General features: G+C 39.2%; 2 protein-coding genes across 5 annotated transcripts in view; both read left to right on the top strand.

The window, feature by feature from the left end:
• The first annotated feature begins 502 nt into the window (after window positions 1-502).
• cul5b (cullin 5b) lies at window positions 503-17,294 on the top strand. 4 transcript variants are annotated; one of them, XM_028596117.1, is made up of 19 exons: window positions 503-583; window positions 4,068-4,177; window positions 4,278-4,377; window positions 4,555-4,731; window positions 4,856-4,997; window positions 6,092-6,237; window positions 8,189-8,269; window positions 9,336-9,429; window positions 11,121-11,251; window positions 12,160-12,267; window positions 12,376-12,440; window positions 12,527-12,659; window positions 13,060-13,191; window positions 13,313-13,436; window positions 14,083-14,258; window positions 14,840-15,001; window positions 15,230-15,348; window positions 15,855-15,978; window positions 16,198-17,294. In XM_028596117.1, exons 1-19 carry the CDS (start codon window positions 560-562, stop codon window positions 16,390-16,392), a joined length of 2,343 nt encoding a protein of 780 aa, XP_028451918.1. In that variant the 5' UTR covers window positions 503-559; the 3' UTR covers window positions 16,393-17,294. The 4 variants fall into 4 exon arrangements, with proteins under 4 accessions (XP_028451918.1, XP_028451915.1, XP_028451917.1 ...); XM_028596114.1 differs by having other exon boundaries at window positions 9,336-9,474; XM_028596116.1 differs by having other exon boundaries at window positions 4,555-4,758.
• A 3,918-nt stretch (window positions 17,295-21,212) lies between these two features.
• capn5b (calpain 5b) overlaps window positions 21,213-23,245 on the top strand; it is a 53,272-nt gene continuing 51,239 nt past the window's right edge. The window contains exon 1 of the mRNA XM_028596148.1: window positions 21,213-21,281. The gene's annotated coding sequence lies outside the window, so the exon portion shown is untranslated. The remainder of the gene's footprint in view (window positions 21,282-23,245) is intronic.

Below are 23,245 nucleotides of genomic sequence, written 5' to 3'. Positions count from 1 at the left end.
TAAAGAAGTATTATTAGAAAAATATACTTAAACTCCAAATTAGTTCTATAACATTAATAATAAGAATAAGGAATAGTTCCGCCTTTTCCAGCGACAACATTAGTGATGATACTTATATTAATGCAACAATAATTATAATCCAATAATAGGCCTATATTATTATTCTGAAATGGGACATTCTGCAGTACTTTTACTTTTAGTACTTTAAGTATATTTTGCTGATAAATACTGTACTTACACTTAATTTATTAAGTAAATTGTGAAGTTTTTTTACAATGTGATATTGGTACTTTTACCTAGGCCTACTTAAAAAATAATTTGAATATAGGCCTACTTCGTCCACCATTGTTAAATTGGTTATGATAATAATATAATAAATCATGAAATCATAACTAAATTAAGGGACAAATTAACTCAATATTTTAAACTGTTAAATGAAATGAATCTATTATTTATTTAGGCTATTTATTAATGATGACTACTACTGTTTAAGAGTCGGTAATGTTTATGCTGCGTGTAGTTCACGCGAGACTTTACGAGACGATAAGTTGAGGGGAACATGGCGACGTCTAATTTGCTAAAGGTAGGACCCACTTCAATTCAATTATTTTTATTTAACGCCCAGTAAAGTGCGTGTCACTTGCGTGGTGTAATGTTGGCGTTTAGCTCCAAACTCAACGAACATTACACACCACCTGTACGCGACTGTGCTGTCAGTGTTGACTTTAGCTGGGAGCAGTTAAGTTACATCTGGCTAACATTAGCTACTTGTGACTGATTTAGCTAAACAGAATAGCTACAACACAGCTAACTAAATATGAAGCCAATAGGCAGACACGGAGAAACAGAGAGACTGATGACGGATGGGAGACCTATCGTTAGCTTAACCTAAACCTAAAATAAAATATAAACATCTGTGTATACGCTAGCTACAAATCTCATATGAGCTGTCAATTCAGTGGCACAGTAAACTGCAGCTGACCATCCCTTTAACATTCATGCTAAAGGCTGCCAAAAGCAAATGTAGCAGCAGTTTCTGTGCATTGAGTGAACTGTTAATCCTTAACTGCCATCTTGCTAACTAAGTTTAGCTTGATAGGAACCTATGGCACTGTGTCTTAATTCAATTGTCAAGCAAGAGGAACAGAAGAGGTGACATAGCTATAGAGCCAGCTGTGTATCGGTAGAGAAATATGGCATTGCAGTCGAAACACAAGCCTTTTGCATGGAAAATAATAACTGTATGTATGTATTGTATAGGCAGACAGACAATGCCAAAAATATGCATGCTGTCTGCTCTATTAGCTAGCCCCAGTTTATTAATTACTATCTCACATCTGTACCAACATGATAAGATGAAACTGTATTTATCGTTGCAAATTAATACAAGAATCAGAATCAGTTTTAATGGTAAGTAAGTGTGAACACAGGTATTTGACTTTGGAACAGAAATAGGCATACATAAATAGAAATAGGCATACAGCTTAAACCAAGGACAACAAAGCTGAACAAGGTAAACATTTGACTACTATATGTAGACTACAGATAGAAGTTTATATATAAAACAGTTTATATATACATACACTCATGCATACACACTTGTACATACATACACACATGTAAACATTTGCATTTTGCTAACTTTATGAGGATTGTAAAAAGTAAGACAATAGGCCAGTGCAAATGGTGCTAGAATAAATAAAGAATTATTAATATAATAGGTTGCTTATTCATGAGGTAGGTTGATAGGATTATATACAGAGTACATTGACAGACATGTTTACATTATGTGTTCAACACTATACAAATATAATTTAAGGAAAGGTGGATGGATGCTTGTTGTTACAAGGTTATTTCACAGGGACTGATCCTGAAACTATGTGCTGGTGTTAAGTGTACATGATAGTAATGACTTTGTAAAGAAATGGTTGTTGTGTCTGGTTGTTTTGGCAAACAGTGTTCTGTGGCGCCTACCAGAGGGAAGAAGCTGAAACCGGTTGTGTCCAGGGTGTGATGGGTCTGTAGTGATGCCTCCTGCTCATTTCCTGACTCTGGAAGAGTATAAGTGGGAAAGAGTGCAAATAAAACAAAATATAAACAATAAAAATTAACAGTTGCAAAAACTAAATGTACACAATGCCGGAAATGCTGTAATCAGGTTAACAGTAAGGTGCTTTTCAAAATATAAACGTGTCAAAAAGTAAACCTTTCACAGTGAGGGTCATAGAAAATCAAAGTGGTTGATGATAAGTTGCAATCCAAACAGAGCTAAAAGGAGGCTGAAGCCATCGCTGCACCCCATGTCTCTGCTGTCCATCTCTCTAGATGAGTTGTGAAGTTTGATTGCCAGTGCCACAGGAATAAAGGATTTCCTGTGGTGTTCTGTGGTGACACACCCTTCAAAAATGTTATCACTTTAACTGTCATATTCCTCTGGTTAATGTTCAGATATGGTAGAACATGTTTTAGGCCCTGTTTACACAAATACGCCCGCGGGTGAAAACGACAAAATATTTGATCAGATGTGCCCTTCGTTTAGGCGTGTGTGTGTGTGTGTGTGTGTGTGTGTGTGTGTGTGTGTGTGTGTGTGTGTGTGTGTGTGTGTGTGTGTGTGTGTGTGTGTGTGTGTGTGTGTGTGTGTGTGTGTGTGTGTGTGTGTGTGTGTGTGTGTGTGTGTGTGTGTGTCTTCAGATTGTTTCCGTCTAAACATAGCCTTAGATTCGACCAATTATCTATTACTCCACAGCTGATACCCTAAAATAATATAAATATATAAATGTCAGTTTACTTGTGACAAGAGGGGGTTACCACTCAGCCAGTGAGGACAACCGCTGAGGCTAACTATGGGAAATGTACTGTAGGATCCAAAGTTTTTGGAGCCTGATCCTTACTGTTTCACTTGGGCCAAACGTTTTGGGTATCCTTCCACAAGCTTTCTACAATAGTTTGCTGGAATTTTGGCCCACTCCTCTTGACAGAACTGGTGTAACTGGATCAGGTTTGTAGGCCTTCTTGCTCGCACTCGCCTTTTCAGTGCCACCCACACATTTTCTATGGGATTGAGATCAGGGCTTTGTGATGGCCACTCCAATACCTTGACTTTGTTGTCCTTAAGCCACTTTGTAACTAATTTGGAGGTATGCTTGGGGTCATTATCCATTTGGAAGACTCATTTGCACCCAAGCTGTAACTTCCTGGCTGATGTCTTCAGATGTTGCTTCAATATATACACAAAATTTTCTTTTCTCATGATGCAATCTATTTTGTGAAGTGCACCAGTCACTTCTGCAGCAAAGCAGCCCCACAACATTACACTACCACCCCCATACTTCACAGTTGGGATGGTGTTCTGAGGCTTCAAAGCTTCGCCCTTTTTCCTCCAAATACACCGTTTGTCATTATGGCCGAACAGTTCAATTTTTGTTTCGTCAGACCACAGGACACGTGTCCAGAAATTAGATTTTTGTCCCCATGTGCAGTTGCAAACTGTAGTCTGGCTTTTTTATGGTGGTTTTGAAGTAATGGCTTTCTTCTCCCAGAGTAACCTTTTAGCTCATGGTGGTACAGGACTCGTTTACTGTGGATAACGACACTGTCTTACCAGTTTCAGCTAGCATCTTTACAAGGTCTTTTGCTGTTGTCCTGGGATTGATTCGCACATTTTACACCAAAAAACATTAATATTTATTGATCTAAAACCGAAAAAGTTTACTCTGATTTAATGTATGACTGAAGTGTATGTAAATATCTGGTTTCAACTGTAAATCCACCGGAGTTTAAAATGTCAACACAAAGAAAGCCCAAGGAATGAGAATGAGTGAAATCCAGCGGAATTTCCATCGGCAACGGAGCAATCCCGGAAGTGGAACATCGTAGATATAGACTACAGTTTTTATCCCTTTTTGATTGTTTTTTTTTAAGTGACACTTTGGTTTGTCCACTTCTTAACAAACAAAAAATGTCCAGATCTTTAAAAGAAGTTTGTGAAGTTAAATTGTAATTACCCTATATGTAATTTTTCAATGCTCATGAACCGTTTGAATCATGTAGCTCCTGTATGTTTCCAGAACAAAGGCTCCCTTCAATTTGAAGACAAATGGGACCTGATGCGTCCCATAGTTCTGAAGCTGCTACGGCAGGAGTCCGTCACCAAACAGCAGTGGTTTGACCTGTTCTCGTAAGTTTACCGTAATGCATCTCCTTTCATCTTAGGCATTGATCTTGAATGCAAAATTGGATAATTCCTCCAACATTGTTTCCACTCTTTGTTTCTACAGAGACGTCCATGCTGTGTGCCTGTGGGATGACAAAGGTCCAGCTAAGATCCACCAAGCCCTCAAAGAGGACATCCTAGATTTTATCAAACAAGCACAAGCAGTAAGATTACAAGCATAATGGGATATTTGGCTGTGTTTTTACAAAGCAAAAAAGTTAACTGATGCTGTTGCTGGTTTAACAGTGTGGCTTTCAACTTGTCACCATAATAAACTGGTCTTCTTGCTTAATATCGGTCAATATGTAAATTATATACTTGTGTTTCTCACTCTTTCAAAGCGGGTGTTGAGTCACCAGGACGACACAGCGTTGCTGAAGGCCTACATCGTGGAGTGGAGGAAGTTCTTCACACAGTGTGACATCCTGCCCAAGCCTTTTTGTCAGCTGGAGATCACTCTGATGGGCAAGCAAGGAAGCAACAAGAAGTCCAACGTGGAGGACAGCATCGTCCGCAAGGTGAGGAAGAGCAGGAGCAAACTACAAGTAAACCTGATTTTTATTTTATTTTTTTGCAGTGTAACCAAAATAAGAATGTTGTGCATGTACACTGTCATCATATCCTGTGTCTCTGTCCCTTTAGCTGATGCTGGACACATGGAACGAGTCCATCTTCTCCAACATTAAAAACAGGCTACAAGATAGTGCCATGAAGCTCGTCCACGCTGAGAGGCTGGGAGAGGCCTTTGACTCCCAGCTGGTCATCGGAGTAAGAGAGTCCTACGGTGAGAAACACAGTAATACGGGTCACCTTTTGTATCTGGAGTTGTTTAGATTGTGTAGCAAAAACATTTTTTAATCGCTTCCATCGGCTTTAGCGATTTGAAAATGTAGTTCTTTAACATTGCAATGTCTGTTTCAATGAGATTAATCATTCAGCTCTATTTTAAATACTTTGTTTTTGAGCTAGCTTCTTCTCCTTTACCTTTGTTGGTGTGTTACTGTTTCCTACTGTTGCCACTAGGGCTGAACAATTTGGGGAAAAAAATGTAATTGCGATTTTTCTGTTAGATATTGCGATTATGATTCTATTTGCCATTATTATTTTTTCAGTTTAGCTAAAGTGCAATATTCACTGTGTAACCAATACAGTAAAACATGTCAATGAGCATTATAAGATGAGGCACCATCAAAACTGCTCTATATTCTTATGTAAGGATTAGAACATGGGTATGAATTTCCAGCAATAAGTGTTTTTCTTTTAATAAGCATTCACAAGGAAAACAGGCCCACTCATAAAAACGTTGCTCAGTAGCGCTAGTAGTGGTCAAAAACTCCTCCGAGTACCTTTTTAAGCAACTATTGTCAAGTTGTAGCACCTCCGTCAGATGTGTGGTTGTGATGTATTATTTCCTACTTATAGCTTAGGTCTCTTAAACATTGTATGTTTAACTCTAAAGCCCCTGACACACCAACCCGACGGCCGACCATTTTACGAAGATAGCTCACCGAAACGTGTTTCTGAAAACATTGAGAGAAATAGGCCATATAGTTGCTGAATCTGTCTTCATTTCAGATCGGCAAAGGTCATTTTAAAAGATTTTCGTCAGATTTTGAGAGGCTTAGTCATCCCATTAGCTCATCCCACTCGTCATTTTGCGGCACTCCACCCAGGAAGTCAGGTCAGCCAAAATGAAGGCCGACGGCCCCTACGACTGACGACGGCACGGAACACACCAAACAGACTCGAGTCACTGACCTCGCCAGACTGTCCGACGGCCGATTATGGGTCGGTGTGTCAGGGCCATAAGATTAGACCCACCTGCCTGACCTTCTCCATGTCCCTTGTATGATGGCACTGGGTTTTGTCTCTGAGCAGTGAACCTGTGCTCCAACCCGGACGACAAGCTGCAGATCTACAGGGACAACTTTGAAAAGGCATATATGGATTCTACTGAGAGGTTCTACAGAACACAGGCGCCCGCCTACCTCCAGCAAAATGGGGTCCAAAACTACATGAAATATGTAAGTACAAGACATGAATGTATTTGCAGATTTAGTTTTGTTTCCGTTTCTCGTCAGTCATGGACTTTAACTGATGCATGTTTTTTGTTGATTTAATGGTCTTCTCTTGCCAATCTATTCCGAAAAAAGAAGAGAGACTTAAAGACATTTTTATGATAATTATCTAGTTTTTCCTTGCCGCCGCTGCACTAGTGCAATTGCTCTGTGGGGAATTACTGGGGCTCTGTAACTCATAGCGTTTGGTCTAGACCTACAGCACTCTATCTGGAAAGTGTCCTGAGATAACTTCTGTTATGATTTCACAGTATAAATAAAATTGAATTGACTACTGCCAGTCAGTTGATAATGTGAAAGGTTTGAAATGCTGAAATGGCAGCAAGTCCTGCTCCCTGTTCAAACCGCTCCCAACCAGATTGGAGTTTCTATTTGCCACTCCCAGCATCCTCTCTGCTCACACTGAGAAATGAAAACAACCTCCGGTTCTCTTCGTAACAAAGATAATAGCCGCTGTCCTACAATTGCATTTCACAAAGCAGAGACTCCTATTCCCTGTTTTGAGGATCTTGGCAAAAAGACATGTTGGAGGAATCACAAGAAAAAACAGTCAGTGATCCGCTGCTGTGGCTGATCTCATGCTTGTCTTATTCACATTATCTCTCTTACTCACACAAAACTGAAGCATTGTGTCTATAAAGAACAGCATGGGTCAAAAATGTTTAGTCACAGATTTGGCACTGTTACTTCAAGGGCCTGTTCTTCTCCAGGATCTTTTGCTAACACATTTGACCCTGTTAAAAAGAATATTTTTGTATGAATTTAAAAATGTTCTTCCTTGAGGAGGGATTCTAGATTCATTGTTGGCACACGATCGGTTTCATGCACATTTATGTGTGTCCAAGCATTGTATGTGTTGGAATCACAATGTTGTTGTGTTTTTACATCCTTTTAAGATTCTTTTTCTGCTTTAAATATTTCACTGCAAGTCATTAATGGTTTTCTATCCCCTGAACTACTTGGGCAAGACAAAATAAAGTACACTGGTAAGACAGACGTTGAGTTTAAAATCTTGCATACTATTAACTCTCAAAGTCCTTTGTTGATCGCTAATGTGCTAATAGTTGGATTTACAGGGAATTAAAATAACTATTAAAATTAGTTTTTTATTTGTATTTTGTGGTAGAGATGTACTCGGAGTACTTTGCTCTCCTCTGGGGTTTCATGCACACCGAATGAAATGCTTCAGAAATAGACACTGTATATTGTCTGTTTGACATATGATGTAAATGTCTATTATCAGGTTTTTCTGAGAGATGCTGTTGAGTATTTTATGTAAATGAAGTGTGTGTGTGTGTGTGTGTGTGTGTGTGTGTGTGTGTGTGTGTGTGTGTGTGTGTGTGTGTGTGTGTGTGTGTGTGTGTGTGTGTGTGTGTGTGTGAGAGTTTGTGTGTGTGTGTGTGTGTTGTGTGTGTGTGTGTGTGTGTGAGAGTTTTTGTGTGTGTGTGAGAGAGTGTGTGTGTGTGTGTGTGTGTGTGTGTGTGTGTGTGTGTGTGTGTGTGTGTGTGTGTGTGTGTGTGTGTGTGTGTGTGTGTGTGTGTGTGTGTGTGTGTGTGTGTGTGTGTGTGTGTGTGAGAGAAGAGTTTTGTGTGTGTGGAAGAGTTTTGTGTGTTTGTGTGTATGTAAGATTTATGTGCGTGTGGAAGAGTTTTTTCTAAACAGCAGATACTGTTTGTGTATGTGTCCAAGACAATAAAATCTATCTTATCTTTTTTTTTTTTTTTTTTTTCAACTCTTTTTATTTGAATTTCACAATAAATGACATACAGTGGAGACCGGCAATGCAATGGTGAATGAAGCATAATTGAGACCTTATGTCAATTCCCCTTAAGTCTCTTACCAAATCTATCTTATCTTAATAAATAAATGTGCATGCACTGGTGTGTATTTTCACCAGGCTGATTTGAAGCTGAGGGAAGAGGAGAAACGTGCACTGCGATACCTGGAGACCAGACGTGACTGTAACTCTGTACAAGCAGTGAGTATTACACATGAGAGAGGTGTATTATTATTTTATACTTATTTTGCTGACAATTCTACAGTTAAGTTAGAAAATCACAATGTTTTCCACTGTTTTTTCCAAAGTGAAACTCCATTGTTTGGGTTTGCCCTTTTATAAATGTAACCTAAAGCATTTTTAAAACATTTTTTTTTTAAGCTTTTTAGATGTACACATTACTACTCTAATAATAATACTCTAATAACAACTTGTATTTTCATTAAAAGAATAGTTTAATGTTTTGGGAAAAGTTAGCTAAATGTTGCGTTAAAAGGTTAAGATGGCTTTTGAAGCAGTTATTTTTCGGATATATTAAAGGTCGTTTTGTAATGAAGGAATGACTTTAAAACAGTTCTATTAAGCTTTTTTTATAATGAGGATTTCTTTGTTTCCCTGGCAAAAAAGGGGTAATAAATAAAAAAATAAACAACAATAAAAAACATTTGTTATTTTTTAAACATCTGTATTGGCTCAGAATTTCACATCGGTGCATCCCACTCTGAAATGAGAATATTTTCTAGTTTCTTTACTCCTTTGTGACAGTAAACTTAACATCTTTGAGTTGTGGACAAAACAAGACATTTGAGGACGTCGTATTGGGCTTTTGGAAACACTGACCTATGTCATCATTTTATACTAAACAACTAATCGAGAAAATAATCAACAAAATAATCGACAATGAAAATAATGGTTAGTTGCAGTCCTAGGTCTGTGTATTAAGAACATTTGTCTAATACTCACAGACTGTATCTGGCAACCCGCTATATAACCTGCGCATCTTAAGCAGAAGATTCTGCACAGAAGTGCTGGGTCAAAGGATTAACTGTTGTTCTTCAAGGAATAGTTACAGGACGGAACTCCCCCTAAAACTACAAATTGTGTACAGATGAAACAAATTAGACGAGATTTGTATTGATCTTCTCATGTCACTCTGAAACAAAATGATTAGGCGTGTTTCCCAAAATGTTATGTTTTGTTGTATATATGAATTGTACATCTCTTACATAGTTCTACTGAATTGTTCTCCTTCTGTTTATCTTCCTAGTTAATGGAGTGTTGCGTCAATGCACTGGTTACGTCATTCAAGGAGACCATCTTAGCCGAGTGTCCAGGCATGATCAAACGAAATGAGACAGAGAGTGAGTACGGCCGGACTGCTCCCACCAAAGGCTCAGCCAGCTCAGGTTTGCACCAGGAAATAGCCCTGAACAAACCTTCTTGTCCAGCATTTGTAGAACATCCGTGTTGTTGCCACCACTCCTCTTAAATCATTGTGTGATGATAGACTGAGTGCAGTCAGGGAGTGTCCATGCTTAAGGTGAACCGACCTTGCTAATCACTCAATGGGACTAACGTAAATCCGCTTTATAACTCCAGAACCTGCCTTAAAATCATCACGTTTTTATCTTTTATTTAGTATCCTAGTAATCCAGTGATTGTAGGAACTGCTAGTTTCTAATTCGGCACACTTTTAATTTTGCCAATTTGCCAAAAAGGGAACAAACACAGGCTAAAGTTGTTGTAGTCCTGAAGATGTTATCGACGATGCATTTAGAGTAAGCAAACCAGAATTTGGTTTTGCTGCTGAATGGCTTTTAAGTCACTGAGTGTTGTTTAATTATTATTATAAAATGTTTTTGCAACTTAATGATTATATAGCTGGAAACTTAATACCTATAAAATGTTTTTGCAACTTTATGATTCTATAGCTGGAAACTTAATACCTATAAAAGTAATTCAGATATTTCCCTCCAAAATGGACCTAGGTTAGGACAGGACATTAAAGTGCTCATATTATGCTAATTTCAGGTTCACAATTGTATTTAGAGGTTGTACCAGAATAGGTTTACATGGTTTAATTTTCAAAAAACACCATATTTTTGTTGTACTGCACATTGCTGCAGCTCCTCTTTTCACCCTGTGTGTTGAGCTCTCTGTTTTAGCTACAGAGTGAGACATCTCACTTTTGTTCCATCTTTGTTGGGAGTCGAACATGCACAGTAGCTAGGTAAGGACTACTAGCCATTATGAGGGAGTTCCACGCTAGCAGCTAGGTGAGCATTATAACGTGTGTTACAAAGTGACCACGTCTGTCTCTGAAGTAAAGGCTGGACTACATTAGAGCTGTTTGGAGCAGTTGGTGAACAGTGTTTTCTGTTGGAGATGGTAAGTCCCTTTGAGGTGGACTTTGGGCTTTTTCACTTTGTAAACCGATAATGTGCACAAAAAAGATATATAACACAATAAAGGAAAGGGAAAAAGCCAAAAAGCATAATATGAGCACTTTAACATTTCCAGTATATATGTGCATGTTTTGCAATCTTCTCTCCACAAATTACTTTGAGAAATATAACCGTGTTTTTCTACAAAACACTGATTTAATTTGACACAACCAGCCATAGTTATGAAATGGTGTCTAAAAACTTAAATAAAATACATACATACTAAAATTTGCAGGTGACAGGTGCCTAAAATGAGCATATGCAGCATTTTTGTTCCATACATTTGTCCTGATTTAAATGTAAAGTACCATAATAAATCATTTTCGGAGAGAACATTTTTATTGTTGAGTCTTGTGCTCGCTTTTTGGGCTGCATAAACCACCCATCATTATGTTTTTAATACATTTGTATGTGTTTGTGTTCAGGTCTGCTCATGCAGTTTGATTGAACAATTGGACAAAGGGCGTGCACAGTAATGGATTTTAAAGTTGCTCATCTTCTGCTAGTTTTATAATGCAGCTGCCAAATAAAAACTTAGTATTCAATATGTCAGATCAAGTGCTGCTTACACTTCCTTAAGTGATAACGTTCCTTTTCCTTCATCACAGAGCTGCATCTGATGTTCTCTCTTATGGACAAAGTACCCAGCGGCATCGAGCCCATGCTGAAGGACCTGGAGGAGCACATTATGAGCGCTGGCCTGGCTGATATGGTGGCCACAGCAGAGACGATCACCTCTGTGAGTGTCGCACACACACACACACACATAATGATTTGGGTGAGAAATTAACACCCGCTAAATGCAAGTTGAGTCTTGATGTTAAAGGATGATTCCAGTTTATTACAACTTGGGTTTTGGTCATCCTTTCTGATAACATTGTTCTCACCAACGTTATTGCTGACATATGGGAACACGTCATCACTACAATCAGTTGCCCAATCAGACGTCTTTTTTCCCCCCAGATTTATAATATCAAAATCATTTTCTTTTTTACGAGTTTTATGGGTATTAGAGCTTTAAAATTGTAATTTTAATGTTTGGATTTTTAAATCCTCAGTGGCCTCGAAATAACAGCTAAATAACAACCCTTCTCAGTTGTAACTGAGAGTGGGTCTGGGCAAGGTTCATTTGCAGCTCATTTCCAAAGGGGGCGTCACCAACGGACAGCGCTCAAATGTATCTGGGCGCAATTGGATAGTCCTTCAACCAATCAGACCAACAATCCGGGTGACGTAGCAGCGACAGCCATCATGTTGAATGTAAACAAGAAGCTGCTCGCCGTCGCTGCGCTATCGTCATCGTGTAAAGCCCGCCTCAACGGTTGTGATTGGTGCCTCGATTTGGAAACATTAGAAATGGGCTTGAATGGGCTCTTGGCCAGATGGACTTGCAGAGCAAATCTCAAATTTGCCGGAAGTTCGCCAGGGTTTTCCCAGGCTAGTTAACTCAAGGTCCCCTCACTAGCTTTTTGTGGAGCTTTCAACCGCACCTCACGGATCAGCTAATGAAGATTGTGACATGCAGTTAAAAGCTCCGCAAAAAGCTTTTAATTTCACCTTGATTTGTCAAACTACTATTTCCAAGGCCAGGAATTAACTTCGGTGCTCATCACGTTGACTGGTTTCTCATTATGTTCTTTGTTGCAGGACTCAGAGAAATATGTGGAGCAGCTGCTCACCTTATTTAACCGCTTCAGCCGACTGGTGAAACAGGCCTTTCAGGATGACCCCCGCTTCTTGACAGCTCGAGACAAAGTGAGCTCTTACAAACTTGTCTGTTAACAATACGGTGTCATTGTAGGATACAGCTGTCAGAAGATGCTCTTAACTGATCGCAGCCCTGTTTTCCAAACCTCTTTGCAGGCATATAAAGCTGTTGTGAATGACGCCACTATATTTAAATTAGAACTTCCTATGAAACAGAAAGGGTAAGAGATGCTCCCTGTGTGAAATTCAGTATTTGCTGAAGGCGATAATGTCTGACTACACTAGTTTTCCCCTCCTGTGTTTACAGGGTTGGTCTGAAAACTCAACCAGAGTCCAAGTGTCCAGAGCTGCTGGCCAACTACTGTGACATGCTCTTGAGGAAGACCCCGCTGAGCAAGAAGCTCACCTCTGAGGAGATAGAGGCCAAGCTCAAGGAAGTGGTATGTTTCAGGGAACCTTCATATTGCTTTTGGATTGTTTTTTTAGCCCTGTGGTTAGCATTGGAACAAGGTGCCAAGTTGGTTGGGCATCGTTCCAAACATAAGTCATCTAGAATGTTTTGTAGACTATATTACTAACTAGAATGTAGCGAGAGCAGGTTTTATAATTCTTTCCCATTCAATGTCAGGTTTTGAATGTTTTTCAGGATGATCCAAAAAAATAAAAAATAATAAAATAAAATGTAATTGTCACTTAACACCAACAACCAGCGTAAAGTGGCATCTTGGGCACACAGACTGCTATTTCGGTTCATGTAGTTGCAGCGGCACAACGTGCAAAAGGGCTTACTTGACTTTTAACGTTTGCTTCAGTAACCATCTGTGTGCTCTTTCTTTGCAGCTATTGGTGCTCAAGTATGTCCAGAACAAAGACGTGTTCATGCGCTACCACAAAGCCCACCTCACGCGTCGACTCATCCTAGACATCTCGGCCGACAGCGAGATAGAGGAGAACATGGTGGAGTGGCTCAGGGTAAGATATTAAGAAAGAAGAAACATTAAGTGAAGCCAAAAGAGAACATGTAATTCCTTGAGGAGATTTCCTTTTATCACCTCTAAAAACTGTCTACTTGTGGTGTCATGTATATTAACAGGAAGTAGGAATGCCAGCTGACTATGTCAACAAGCTGGCCAGGATGTTTCAAGACATCAAGGTTTCAGAGGACCTCAACCAATCTTTTAAAGAAATGCATAAACATAACAAGCTTGCTTTACCAGGTAAGCGGTCTCACTCACACACTTAATATACTGTTCATGATGCAGGAGATAAAGTCTTTGAGCAGCTGTAATCAGTAAATAGGTAGTATCTTTACTTAATACATTACTTAAATCAAAACGGTCATTGAGTCATTGACAAAACTTGACAGAATTTTTAAAGCTAGTGTTATTGCTTAAAGGCATAGTTCAACATTTTGGGAAATGAGGTGAGATTCCACTCTCATGTCTGTGTGCTATTATGAAGCTAGAGCCAGGATGTGCTTAGCATAGCTTAATAAAGACTGGAAGCAATGGGGAACAAAAAAATTAAAAGCCCAACTTAAACCAAACTCTTGCTGACACCTCTCAAGGTCACAAACTTGTTATATCTCATTTGTAAAAGTTGTGTTTTTACAATTTTTTGGCGACCGAGTGCAATGTGTCGAGTCCCTGTGCCCTGCCAAGAAATAATCCAGCATATAACCCTCCCTTACAACCAAATTGTGACTTTTTTTACACTTGTTTTGGATTTTGTACAGATTAAACAAACTACATATGATATGTTAATTACCAGGCTAGCTGTTTCCTTCTGCCCAAGTTTAAGACACATTAACTGTAAGCAGTTGTCATTCAGTAACTAAGATGTCTTTGTATGTTCCCCTTGCAGCTGACTCGGTCAACATAAAGATCCTGAATGCTGGAGCGTGGTCGAGGAGCAGCGAGAAGGTTTTCGTCTCTCTACCTACAGAGCTGGAAGATTTGATACCAGAGGTAGAAGACTTTTACAAGAAGAACCACAGTGGCAGGAAGCTTCACTGGCATCACCTCATGTCCAACGGCATTGTGAGTGAATTCAGATGTGAAACCAAACACACCGCACATAAGTTAATTGTAATTGCTTGGTTAGGTTGTTGACTTGCACTAACATGGCAACACAGCCATGCAGATACATGTATTTCCTGGGACGGATGAACAGCTCTTCATTTCATGCAACCAGTTTTAGGCCTTGTCTCAGGTTGCTGTATATCCAAGAACAGTTTATTTGTATAGCAGCAGATATAAACTTAAATTACAGTACATTTTAAGCAACAAATCCAATATTTTTTAGTTAAACAATAGATCAAATTACTGTAATGTGAACGGAGTCGCTCGCAGTCACCCAACTCTGCAGTTCCCTTCAGCTCGACAGAACTTTCTGGTCTCTTTTAGCTGATTGTTTGTTTTGTTTCTTGGTCTGAAATATCTAGGGCCATTTCCATTATTTTTTTTTATAAAACTCTTTATGGGTGGTTATTGTAACAAATCATTTCAAATGGAATTTAATCCCAATCATTTTACAATGTATTCTTTTTGGGAACGGTTATGTTTTGCTCTCTCTGTGAAAGAAGCTGGGAAAGCCACTAAACAATGTGTCATTCCTCCAGATAACCTTTAAGAATGAGGTGGGCCAGTATGACCTGGAGGTGACCACCTTCCAGCTGGCTGTGCTGTTTGCCTGGAACCAGAGGCCCAGGGAGAGGATCAGCTTTGAAAACCTCAAGCTAGCTACGGAGCTGCCGGACGCCGAGCTGCGACGCACTCTCTGGGTAAATGGATAGATGTTGTAAGACAAATGATGAAGATAAAACTGGTCATTTGGCTCCATCACAGTTGTCCCAAATTAATCAGCAAGTTCACATCTCTGAACGACAGATTTAGTGCTGTAAGCATTGCATTTTATAAGTAGCTTTTTTTCTTTTTTATTACTCTGATTTTGTTTTTTTGTTTTTTTTACTGCTTCCCTCTGAACCATCATGCTTTTCTCACTCTCCCAGTCTCTGGTGGCTTTTCCCAAACTCAAGCGGCAGGTGTTGTCGTACGACCCGGTGGTGTCTTCACCCAAAGACTTTGCAGAAGGAACATTATTCTATGTCAACCAGGAATTTTCTCTCATGTAAGGAAAAGTTATCTGTTTTGGTTTAATATAGTTTCGGTTCTAGGACCCCTTTCACCAAATGTACAGCATGCCAGCTGTGATTTGCAACATGAGATAACGTCCTCTCACATTCATTTTTCCAGGTTTAACAAATCATATGCCATATTTGCACCCCATGCATGAGCATGCAACATTGTCGGACCTTGCTAAAAGATAGTATTTGTGCCTGTGGGATTCCTCTCTGACCTTCAAACTGTGTGCCACGTGGCTTTGTTGTTTACACATTTCATTTGTATTTAATAGAAATACCCATACCATCCTGGTATCTGCTCTTCTGTGAGACAAGTCAGAATAAACTAGTCATTTTTAGCTGTTATTTGAATATTTTTCTGCATTTTCGCATACACAAGTTACCTACACATACTGTAAATCAAGTTACCTCTACCTTAATAAAAAAAACAAAAACTGTAGCACTGTATTGTTCATTGACCCTGGACATTTGATTTTTCATTTTGACTTTACAGAAAAAACTCAAAGGTTCAGAAAAGGGGGAAGATTAACCTGATAGGTCGGCTGCAGCTCACCACAGAGCGAATGCGAGAGGAGGAGAACGAGGGCATCGTCCAGCTAAGGATACTAAGAACGCAGGTATGGATATGAGCTCGCAGCATGCAGGTGAAGATACTACTGGTCTCTCCTCTGTTATATAACACCACCTACTGAGAAAAAAATGTTTTTACCTTCCATTTCCCTTCATGGAGTTTCAAGAGACACCCGTGGCTGTGTTTGTATAAACTACAATATAATCCATCTGTTTTACGGTGCACTTTATTATTTTTCACACCGTTTTGTGTTTCCAATCTCCAGGAGGCCATAATCCAGATCATGAAGATGAGGAAGCGCATCAACAACGCCCAGCTGCAGACAGAGCTGGTGGAGATCCTAAAGAACATGTTTTTACCACAGAAGAAGATGATCAAGGAGCAGATCGAGTGGCTGATAGATCACAAGTACATAAAGCGGGATGAGACCGATTTAAACACCTTCATCTACATGGCATAGCACAGCACATCGGAATGACTCGTGTTGACTTTGGTTTCAGTGGATCAGGCCTGATGGACACTAGGATACTTCCAGGCTCCCCGTCCTCTATTTAAACACAAAACAAAATCCATTCTTGTGCAGGGAGGCATGAATTTAAGACTGAGACCTATTTAAAAGAAGAAAATTGTACAAAGAAAACAAAGTTGCAGTGGGAGTCTGCACCAAGTGGTTATAACTGTTTTTGTTTGATGGAGTTTCCTTGCTGTCCAGATGAGGCTGTTAATTGTTAATGGTCTTTTTTTTTGATCCCGTGGTCTGTCATCTGGGCAGCTACTACGACACTCTTGTGCAAGTCTAAAAGGCATGCTGACAGGAAAAGGTGAGGAACTTTGGATATCAAAATATCTGCAGTGCAGTTTTAATCCACGTCAAATACCAGATCACCTGAACCTTGAACAAAACGCTGCCCTCTTCGCGCTGCTTTAACCGAGCCGGTTGGTTTGTCACGAGGGCCCTGATGCTGTCGTAACCCTCTGCAGTAGTTAAAGTGACCAAACACTTAATCCGGACATTCAGTGTGTGTATAAAGAGCCAGATAAGCACTTCACAGTTTGCAGGACTGTACCAGACAGCAACGTTGAGAGCCAACTCCAAAACCTGTCAAGCCTCAGTCCCTGGGTAAAGAATTAGCATATTGCTATAATCCAGAAATTCATTTCCCTCTACCAAAACGTACCCAGAGACAGAGGTGGACTAGGGGGTTGAACTCTGAGCTCAGCTCATGTTTGCATCAGCTCTCTTTTCTGCAGGAAGCCTGGGAGAAGAGGCTGAGGTCAGTATTACAAATGGTAAATACTACAAGTGAAAGCTTTAGGAGAGTGTACCATGAGATGTGAACAATGAAATGATTAAATAAACAGCACCTTATTATAAAACATGCATGCTTGTCATTCATCCTAGCTTGGGCAAACAATTCCCAATAATCTGTTGATTTATGTTTGCATATAATTACAATTTAGGTTTTTATCTTTAAAGAAATGTTTTTAAAGAGCACCTCCACCAGTTTTACACTTTTAATGAATAGTTTAGCATTTCACTTATTCTCTTTTTTTCAGAGCCAAGAAATAGTACAAAACTTTACTTTTGCAGCAGTTTGACAAATACAGATCCAGAGATGACTCTGCTATTGGGGAAACAAAAAGTACAAAAACTAGCCAAGGTGGACAACCATTCTGAGGAGACAACAGTCAGACAAATCGGAGGTGTGTAGCAGATAAATAAACATCCAACAGCATGGATTTTATAAAAGGCAGTTTTGATGACTGAAAGAATGAGTTAAAAATTGTCTGCCTTTTTTTTTCATAAGTCTAGATTGCAGCCATCCTGCAGAGAAATGCCAAAGGCCGAATTTTGTTGTTTTGGTCAATTATCAAAACTTGCGAGAGCGAAAACAAAAGATCAATCTGTATACCAAGAGCTTTGTTATCAGGCATTGTATTCAGGATAAAGGGCTTGGACATGCATGCCCAAGTCTGACTTGGACTTTGAACCTTAGCATTGAGCTGAAGCTACCTTCTTTTGTTTTTCTGCCATCGACCTCTGTCCTTTCTCTTAAAATGCAACTTTTCATGTTGTCGTCTTATAGACTCTTAAAGAGCTGCATACTTTAAAAGGATGCAGTGTAACTTTTTGAACAATAGAAAACACATTTTTCAGGAATCATCATTGTCCACATTGATGATTTTTTTTTTTACCAATAATTAACCACTTCTACATTTTACATTTAAACAGTCAACTCTGCTGCTGTTTTCTTACCCATTAATTGAATGAACACTCCTTATTTCTACCAGCAGGAGGTTCAGAGGTGAACAGTAACCACATCGGTGGTTACTCTCAGAGACTAACATACTCCCTCAATGCAGTTTTCTGGAAAATATCTGACCATCTTGACTTCTTTGGCAATAATAACACAATCTACAGCATTGTACTATAGTATATACATGCACATACTCACTGTATCTGCATATGTGCATGTACAGTATTTCAGTCCGGACCAACCAGCATTGCTGTCTATAGACTACAGCCATGCCGCATGACTGCCAGTTGAGATGGCCTTAAAAGGAATAATTCACTTAAAGTTATGTTGTCATGTTCCATAGAGAAGCAGTACATCTTTATTAAAAATAAGTTTATTATAGAAACTTATATGTATATGTATATAAGTTATGTATATACGTTTAAGATAAACGATATACAAGTTTATATACAGTACAAGATAAACGATTATTTTCATTGTCGATTATTTTGTTGATTAATTGATTATTTATTTGGTCTATAAAATGTCGATCAGTGTTTCCCAAAGCCCAAGATGACGTTGTTTTGTCCACAACTCAAAGATATTCCGTTTACTGTCATACTGTAGAGGAGTGAAAAACGAGAAAATATTCCTATTTAAGAAGCTGAAACCAAAGATTTTTTTACTTTTTTTAAAGATATAAAAAGAAGACGCAAACCAATTATTCAATCAAATAGTTTGCGATTAATTTAATAGTTGACAGCTAATCGAGGAATCTTTGCAGCTCTACTTCCCTTCATGTAGACGAGGAGCTTTTAACGGTGGCTGACCAGTAGATGGCACCAGAGCAATGCTGCAGCACACCTTTGCTTTGACGAAGTAATGGATAGCAAGTGTGAATGAACGCATCACCTTAAAGTGAAAGTTCAACTAAATCTGATTTCTCCTACTGTCTGTCCTTGTTCTTTTAAAGCTGCTCATTTTGTATTCGTGTATTGATTAATGCCACTGGGAAAGTAAGTTTGCACAGAGAAGAAATTTGCCTTGCGGGTTTCTTAACTGGTGTTTTAGCTGTATGTTTGAGACTCATGCTCCCCAATTGACTTGTTGAGGTAGTAAGAAAGCTAGGGATATAGATTTTATGTCAGGACTTTTTAAAGGATTCATTTGTAGATGAACAATATCATTACACAGATTCCCATTTGCCCATTTTGTACTGACCTGCTATAAAACACCATTCAGTTGTGTGTCCCCTCTTACATGATTGATGTGATGCAGTTTGATATATTGCATTTGTATTAAAGTATTAAAGTTCAATGTTTAATTGACTATTAATGGGAAGTCTGAAACCAATCAAGTGCAACATTTTGTTTGGATCTCACAAATGTATATGTAAATATATTGGTATATTTGTATTGCTAAAAGCTAACAAAGGTTATATATGAAGATAAGCCTTGTGAATATTGGCACTAAATAACAGCTTCATCAGTAGCTTCAATCCTAAACAAAAACGCAGATATATATGTATATATAATTTGTCTAACCGTCTGCATTGAGTCAATTGAGTTAATTCAAATGATTCTAGAACTGCTGATATTATTGGGGTCTTATCATATTGAAGAAAGATTACTATTCAAAACTGATTTACTGTCCGTTGACTGGTAATTCATTTAAATATTCATCAAAATAAGTTCTTTTAGCCTAAATGTCACATATACACAGAGCTTTACACCATCAGGTAACCATCTAGCCTATGTGACTGATGGGGGTACTCAAGTAAAATTTGCTTTTCATTTTATAATTTATACTTCTACTCTACTACCACGTTTGCCTTTTGATAAACATGTATAGCCTACCTTATAGTAGGATACAGGTTAACGATTTATAAGGTAATATAACATCAAATTATTTTATGTAATATTTAACCACAGTGTTTCTTGTCCCATTTCCAAAAGCATCTGCCTTTATTGTTTATTTGTCAAACAGAAATATAAATTAAAACTCTGTTTTTCAGGTGTTAGATATATAGGCAGCGTTGAAACTGGAAAGCTCTTATAAGGTGAATAGTTTTTTTTCTTGATTACAGTATATTGCATCCTCTTATTTGTGACAAAGGGGATTACAGCAGGCCTGTTCGCTGGGCGCATGCTCAATCTGCAGCGTCCCCCTGCCTGCATCCCTCCTGACTGAGGACCAATATGATTTACTTGCATAGGAAATATTACACTTCCTGTTCACACCTTCAAAGTAAAACTAAACTTAGTGAGGCGTTTGTTCGCCAAAAAGTGGGACAAAACCCGGCATCTCCACACCAAATCATAAGCCATAGCATATTGACTGAATTATGATGTCCATTGTACACCTTTCTTATTTAATTTAAACAACACTCACACAGTCAGCTTTTTAAGTTGATACGACAAACTTGTTAGCAAAATGTCCTATTAATTTACTCATCCAGCAGAATAACATTATCATTCGTTTGGAGTTGTGTTTCTTGCAAATTCTGCAAATGTAAGTCACTTTTTCACTTTCTTTATAGCTCTGTTTTTGGTCTATCTTTGTTTGCAGTTTGGTACCAGTCTGCCAGAATAACATATAGTCTATAGCCTAGCCTAGCATATCGGGTTTTGGAGATTTTTGCAAAAAAACTACACCTGTACAAAAAAACTGCAAAAAGTAAACCAAAGGTGTAAAGTCGGGGATGGAAAACTCAAACAGAGATGGCTACAGAAGCTATCTCCATTGGCCTGTTCAGTTATAATGATACGTTAATCTTTTGTTTTTTATTATTATTTTTTTACGTTGTTTTATTTTTATATCAGGAGAACAGAACTTCCTGTTTTTGTGCCGTCTCCTCCGCGGCGGCTTGAAGCTGCTCGGGTGAGGAGAGGGGAGGAGAGGGAGGAGAGAGAGGAGCTCTACCAACGGACCAGAGAGAGAGAGAGAGAGAGAGAGAGAGAGAGAGAGAGAGAGAGAGAGAGAGAGAGAGAGAGAGAGAGAGAGCGTGGTGAGGAACCCCAGCAGCCCCAGGAGAGTGAGAGCCGGACCGGCTGGACCCCCGGAGGAGGACCCGAAAGTGAACCACGTTGCCACGGGAGAGGCCTCACTTCAGGTAACCGTGCCGTGAAACTGGTCCATAGCCTACTGTTCCCCGGGCAGGCAGGTGCTTTGGAAGCCTGCTGGAGATGGAGAGGCGGCGGTCTGCGAGCCGCACAAAGCGGCTTGTGAAATCTCAGGAGATCCGAGATCCTATTACTTACTTACCGTAGCCGTCTGAAATGGCCTTATATGACCACACTGACTGGGGTTGCTGAGTCGATAACGTGTGGTGAGAGGGAGGGTGGGGGTGAGAGGCAATATTTATCAAACCACCGCATATTACCGGTGTGAAATGGACTATACGTTTTTACTTTGCGCAAAAATTGCGGCATATATCTGATATTAGAGCTGCTGTTCCCGCTGTGCTGTTTCTGCTCGTATGCTGCTGAGCTTTGTTTTCATATTCAATAGAATAGGCTACATGGGCAAATGTGGGGCTTTCACTCGCTTATATCACATTTTGATCTTATTCTCATTATTACAATGCACAGCAAAGAAGAAAAAAAAACACAATTCCTATAAATATTTATGGTAGCCATATCTGATAACATTAGTGGGGCAGGATCAGTTATATCTTCAAACTCATAGTTTGGTAACATTAAACAAAGTATAACTCTGACTAAACAGTAGGCATAATATCGGTCAATAAAGGCTCCAGGCTTTGAAAGGTTTGTTGTTTTGGTGAAATCCAACACTGACTTAGTTTGTGTTTTGGGTCATGTTTTGGATGCCTTTTCTGCCTCTGTCTGATGCTGTAGAGCCTGTTTACCACTGCATGAGGAGTAATAAATTAATAATTTCAGGAAGTGTATTGCTCTGCAGGGCACTAAGAGGGAACTGAATGCACATTACTAGTTTATGTGTAAGCTTTAATTTAGACTACTTGCCAGAAAGTTGAGTCTTTAGACTCCCAGCAGGTCTTATAGGGGTTCAACAGCATCTAAAATCACTATAAATAGTCAGGGAACTTTAATAACTGATTTGAAGTTTGACAGTTTACTACCTTTACTAAAATAACATCAGTAATTATCCAATATAGATAACTTGATTCTTATTACAACAGGGCCCAACTGTTTCTCGATCTGGGGGTCCCTCAACCTTAGTACACTTCAAGTAAGATTCCTAAAGATAGATTGTCGAAACCTAATAGTCTCATCCTATCTGTCATTATTGTTCATTAGCAAGAGAAAAAACTATTTCCCACTTGATTGTACCAAAAGAAAAATCAGTGCATTATTGTTATTTGAATGTGACTCCAAAAATGAGTGCACAGCAGCCTTATGTTTTATGGTAAACCTAAAGCAAAATAAAATAGTTTATAACTTGTTATTTGTTAATAAGAGCTGTTCTCCCTCACACAAACAAATCGGAGTGAGCTCATAGCAGGTAACTGGGCAATAATGATATTCAAATGTATAGGAGATCATGTGGTAACAGGAATTTAAGTGGAAAAATCAAGCCCAGCTGACTTGTAAGCAGAGAAAAGTGACTTTCACTGCAAGTGTCGTATGTCATGGCCGAGCCTGTGTTGGCTGGCAGCAGGAGGAGATACTGCAGAGAGGTGATCACGATGCTGGGAGGATGGGAAGCTGGGATAGCCCTCCTCCTTGATGCAGGAGGGGGGGGGGATGGTCTGGCGCACCCCGTCTCTCCCTCTCTCTCCCTGGTATGCTGGTACATTAGTGCTCACTGTTCACCTCTCTGAATGTAATCAGTCTGTCAGCAGTAGCAGACTCAATCAGTCACTCCTCCACCACCAACACCCAAACACACACTCCTCCCTGATCTCTGACCAGAACACTGCCAGAATCTGCTGCTGCCTGCTGTGCACATTAATTATGTCATACACAGTTTTGCGAACAGTTATCATCATGATATCTAATAGGGAAACACATTTTCCTTGACAACAAATCACTGTAATAATATTTTTGGGGACACAAAGAGTAATAATATTATGTAATATAATAATAATACATT

This window comes from Perca flavescens, chromosome 13 (genome assembly GCF_004354835.1).
Source record: "Perca flavescens isolate YP-PL-M2 chromosome 13, PFLA_1.0, whole genome shotgun sequence".
NCBI lineage: Eukaryota > Metazoa > Chordata > Actinopteri > Perciformes > Percidae > Perca > Perca flavescens.
The sequence above is the reverse complement of the archived record's forward strand: the minus strand, read 5'-3'. Positions and strand labels throughout refer to the sequence as shown.

Excerpts from the sequence above, each read along its gene's own strand:
- cul5b (XM_028596113.1), top strand. The coding sequence starts at position 560 with ATGGCGACGTCTAATTTGCTAAAG. Across the intron at positions 4,378-4,554 it reads TTATCAAACAAGCACAAGCA|CGGGTGTTGAGTCACCAGGA; the intron begins GTAAGATTACAA and ends ACTCTTTCAAAG. Across the intron at positions 4,998-6,091 it reads CGGAGTAAGAGAGTCCTACG|TGAACCTGTGCTCCAACCCG; the intron begins GTGAGAAACACA and ends GTCTCTGAGCAG.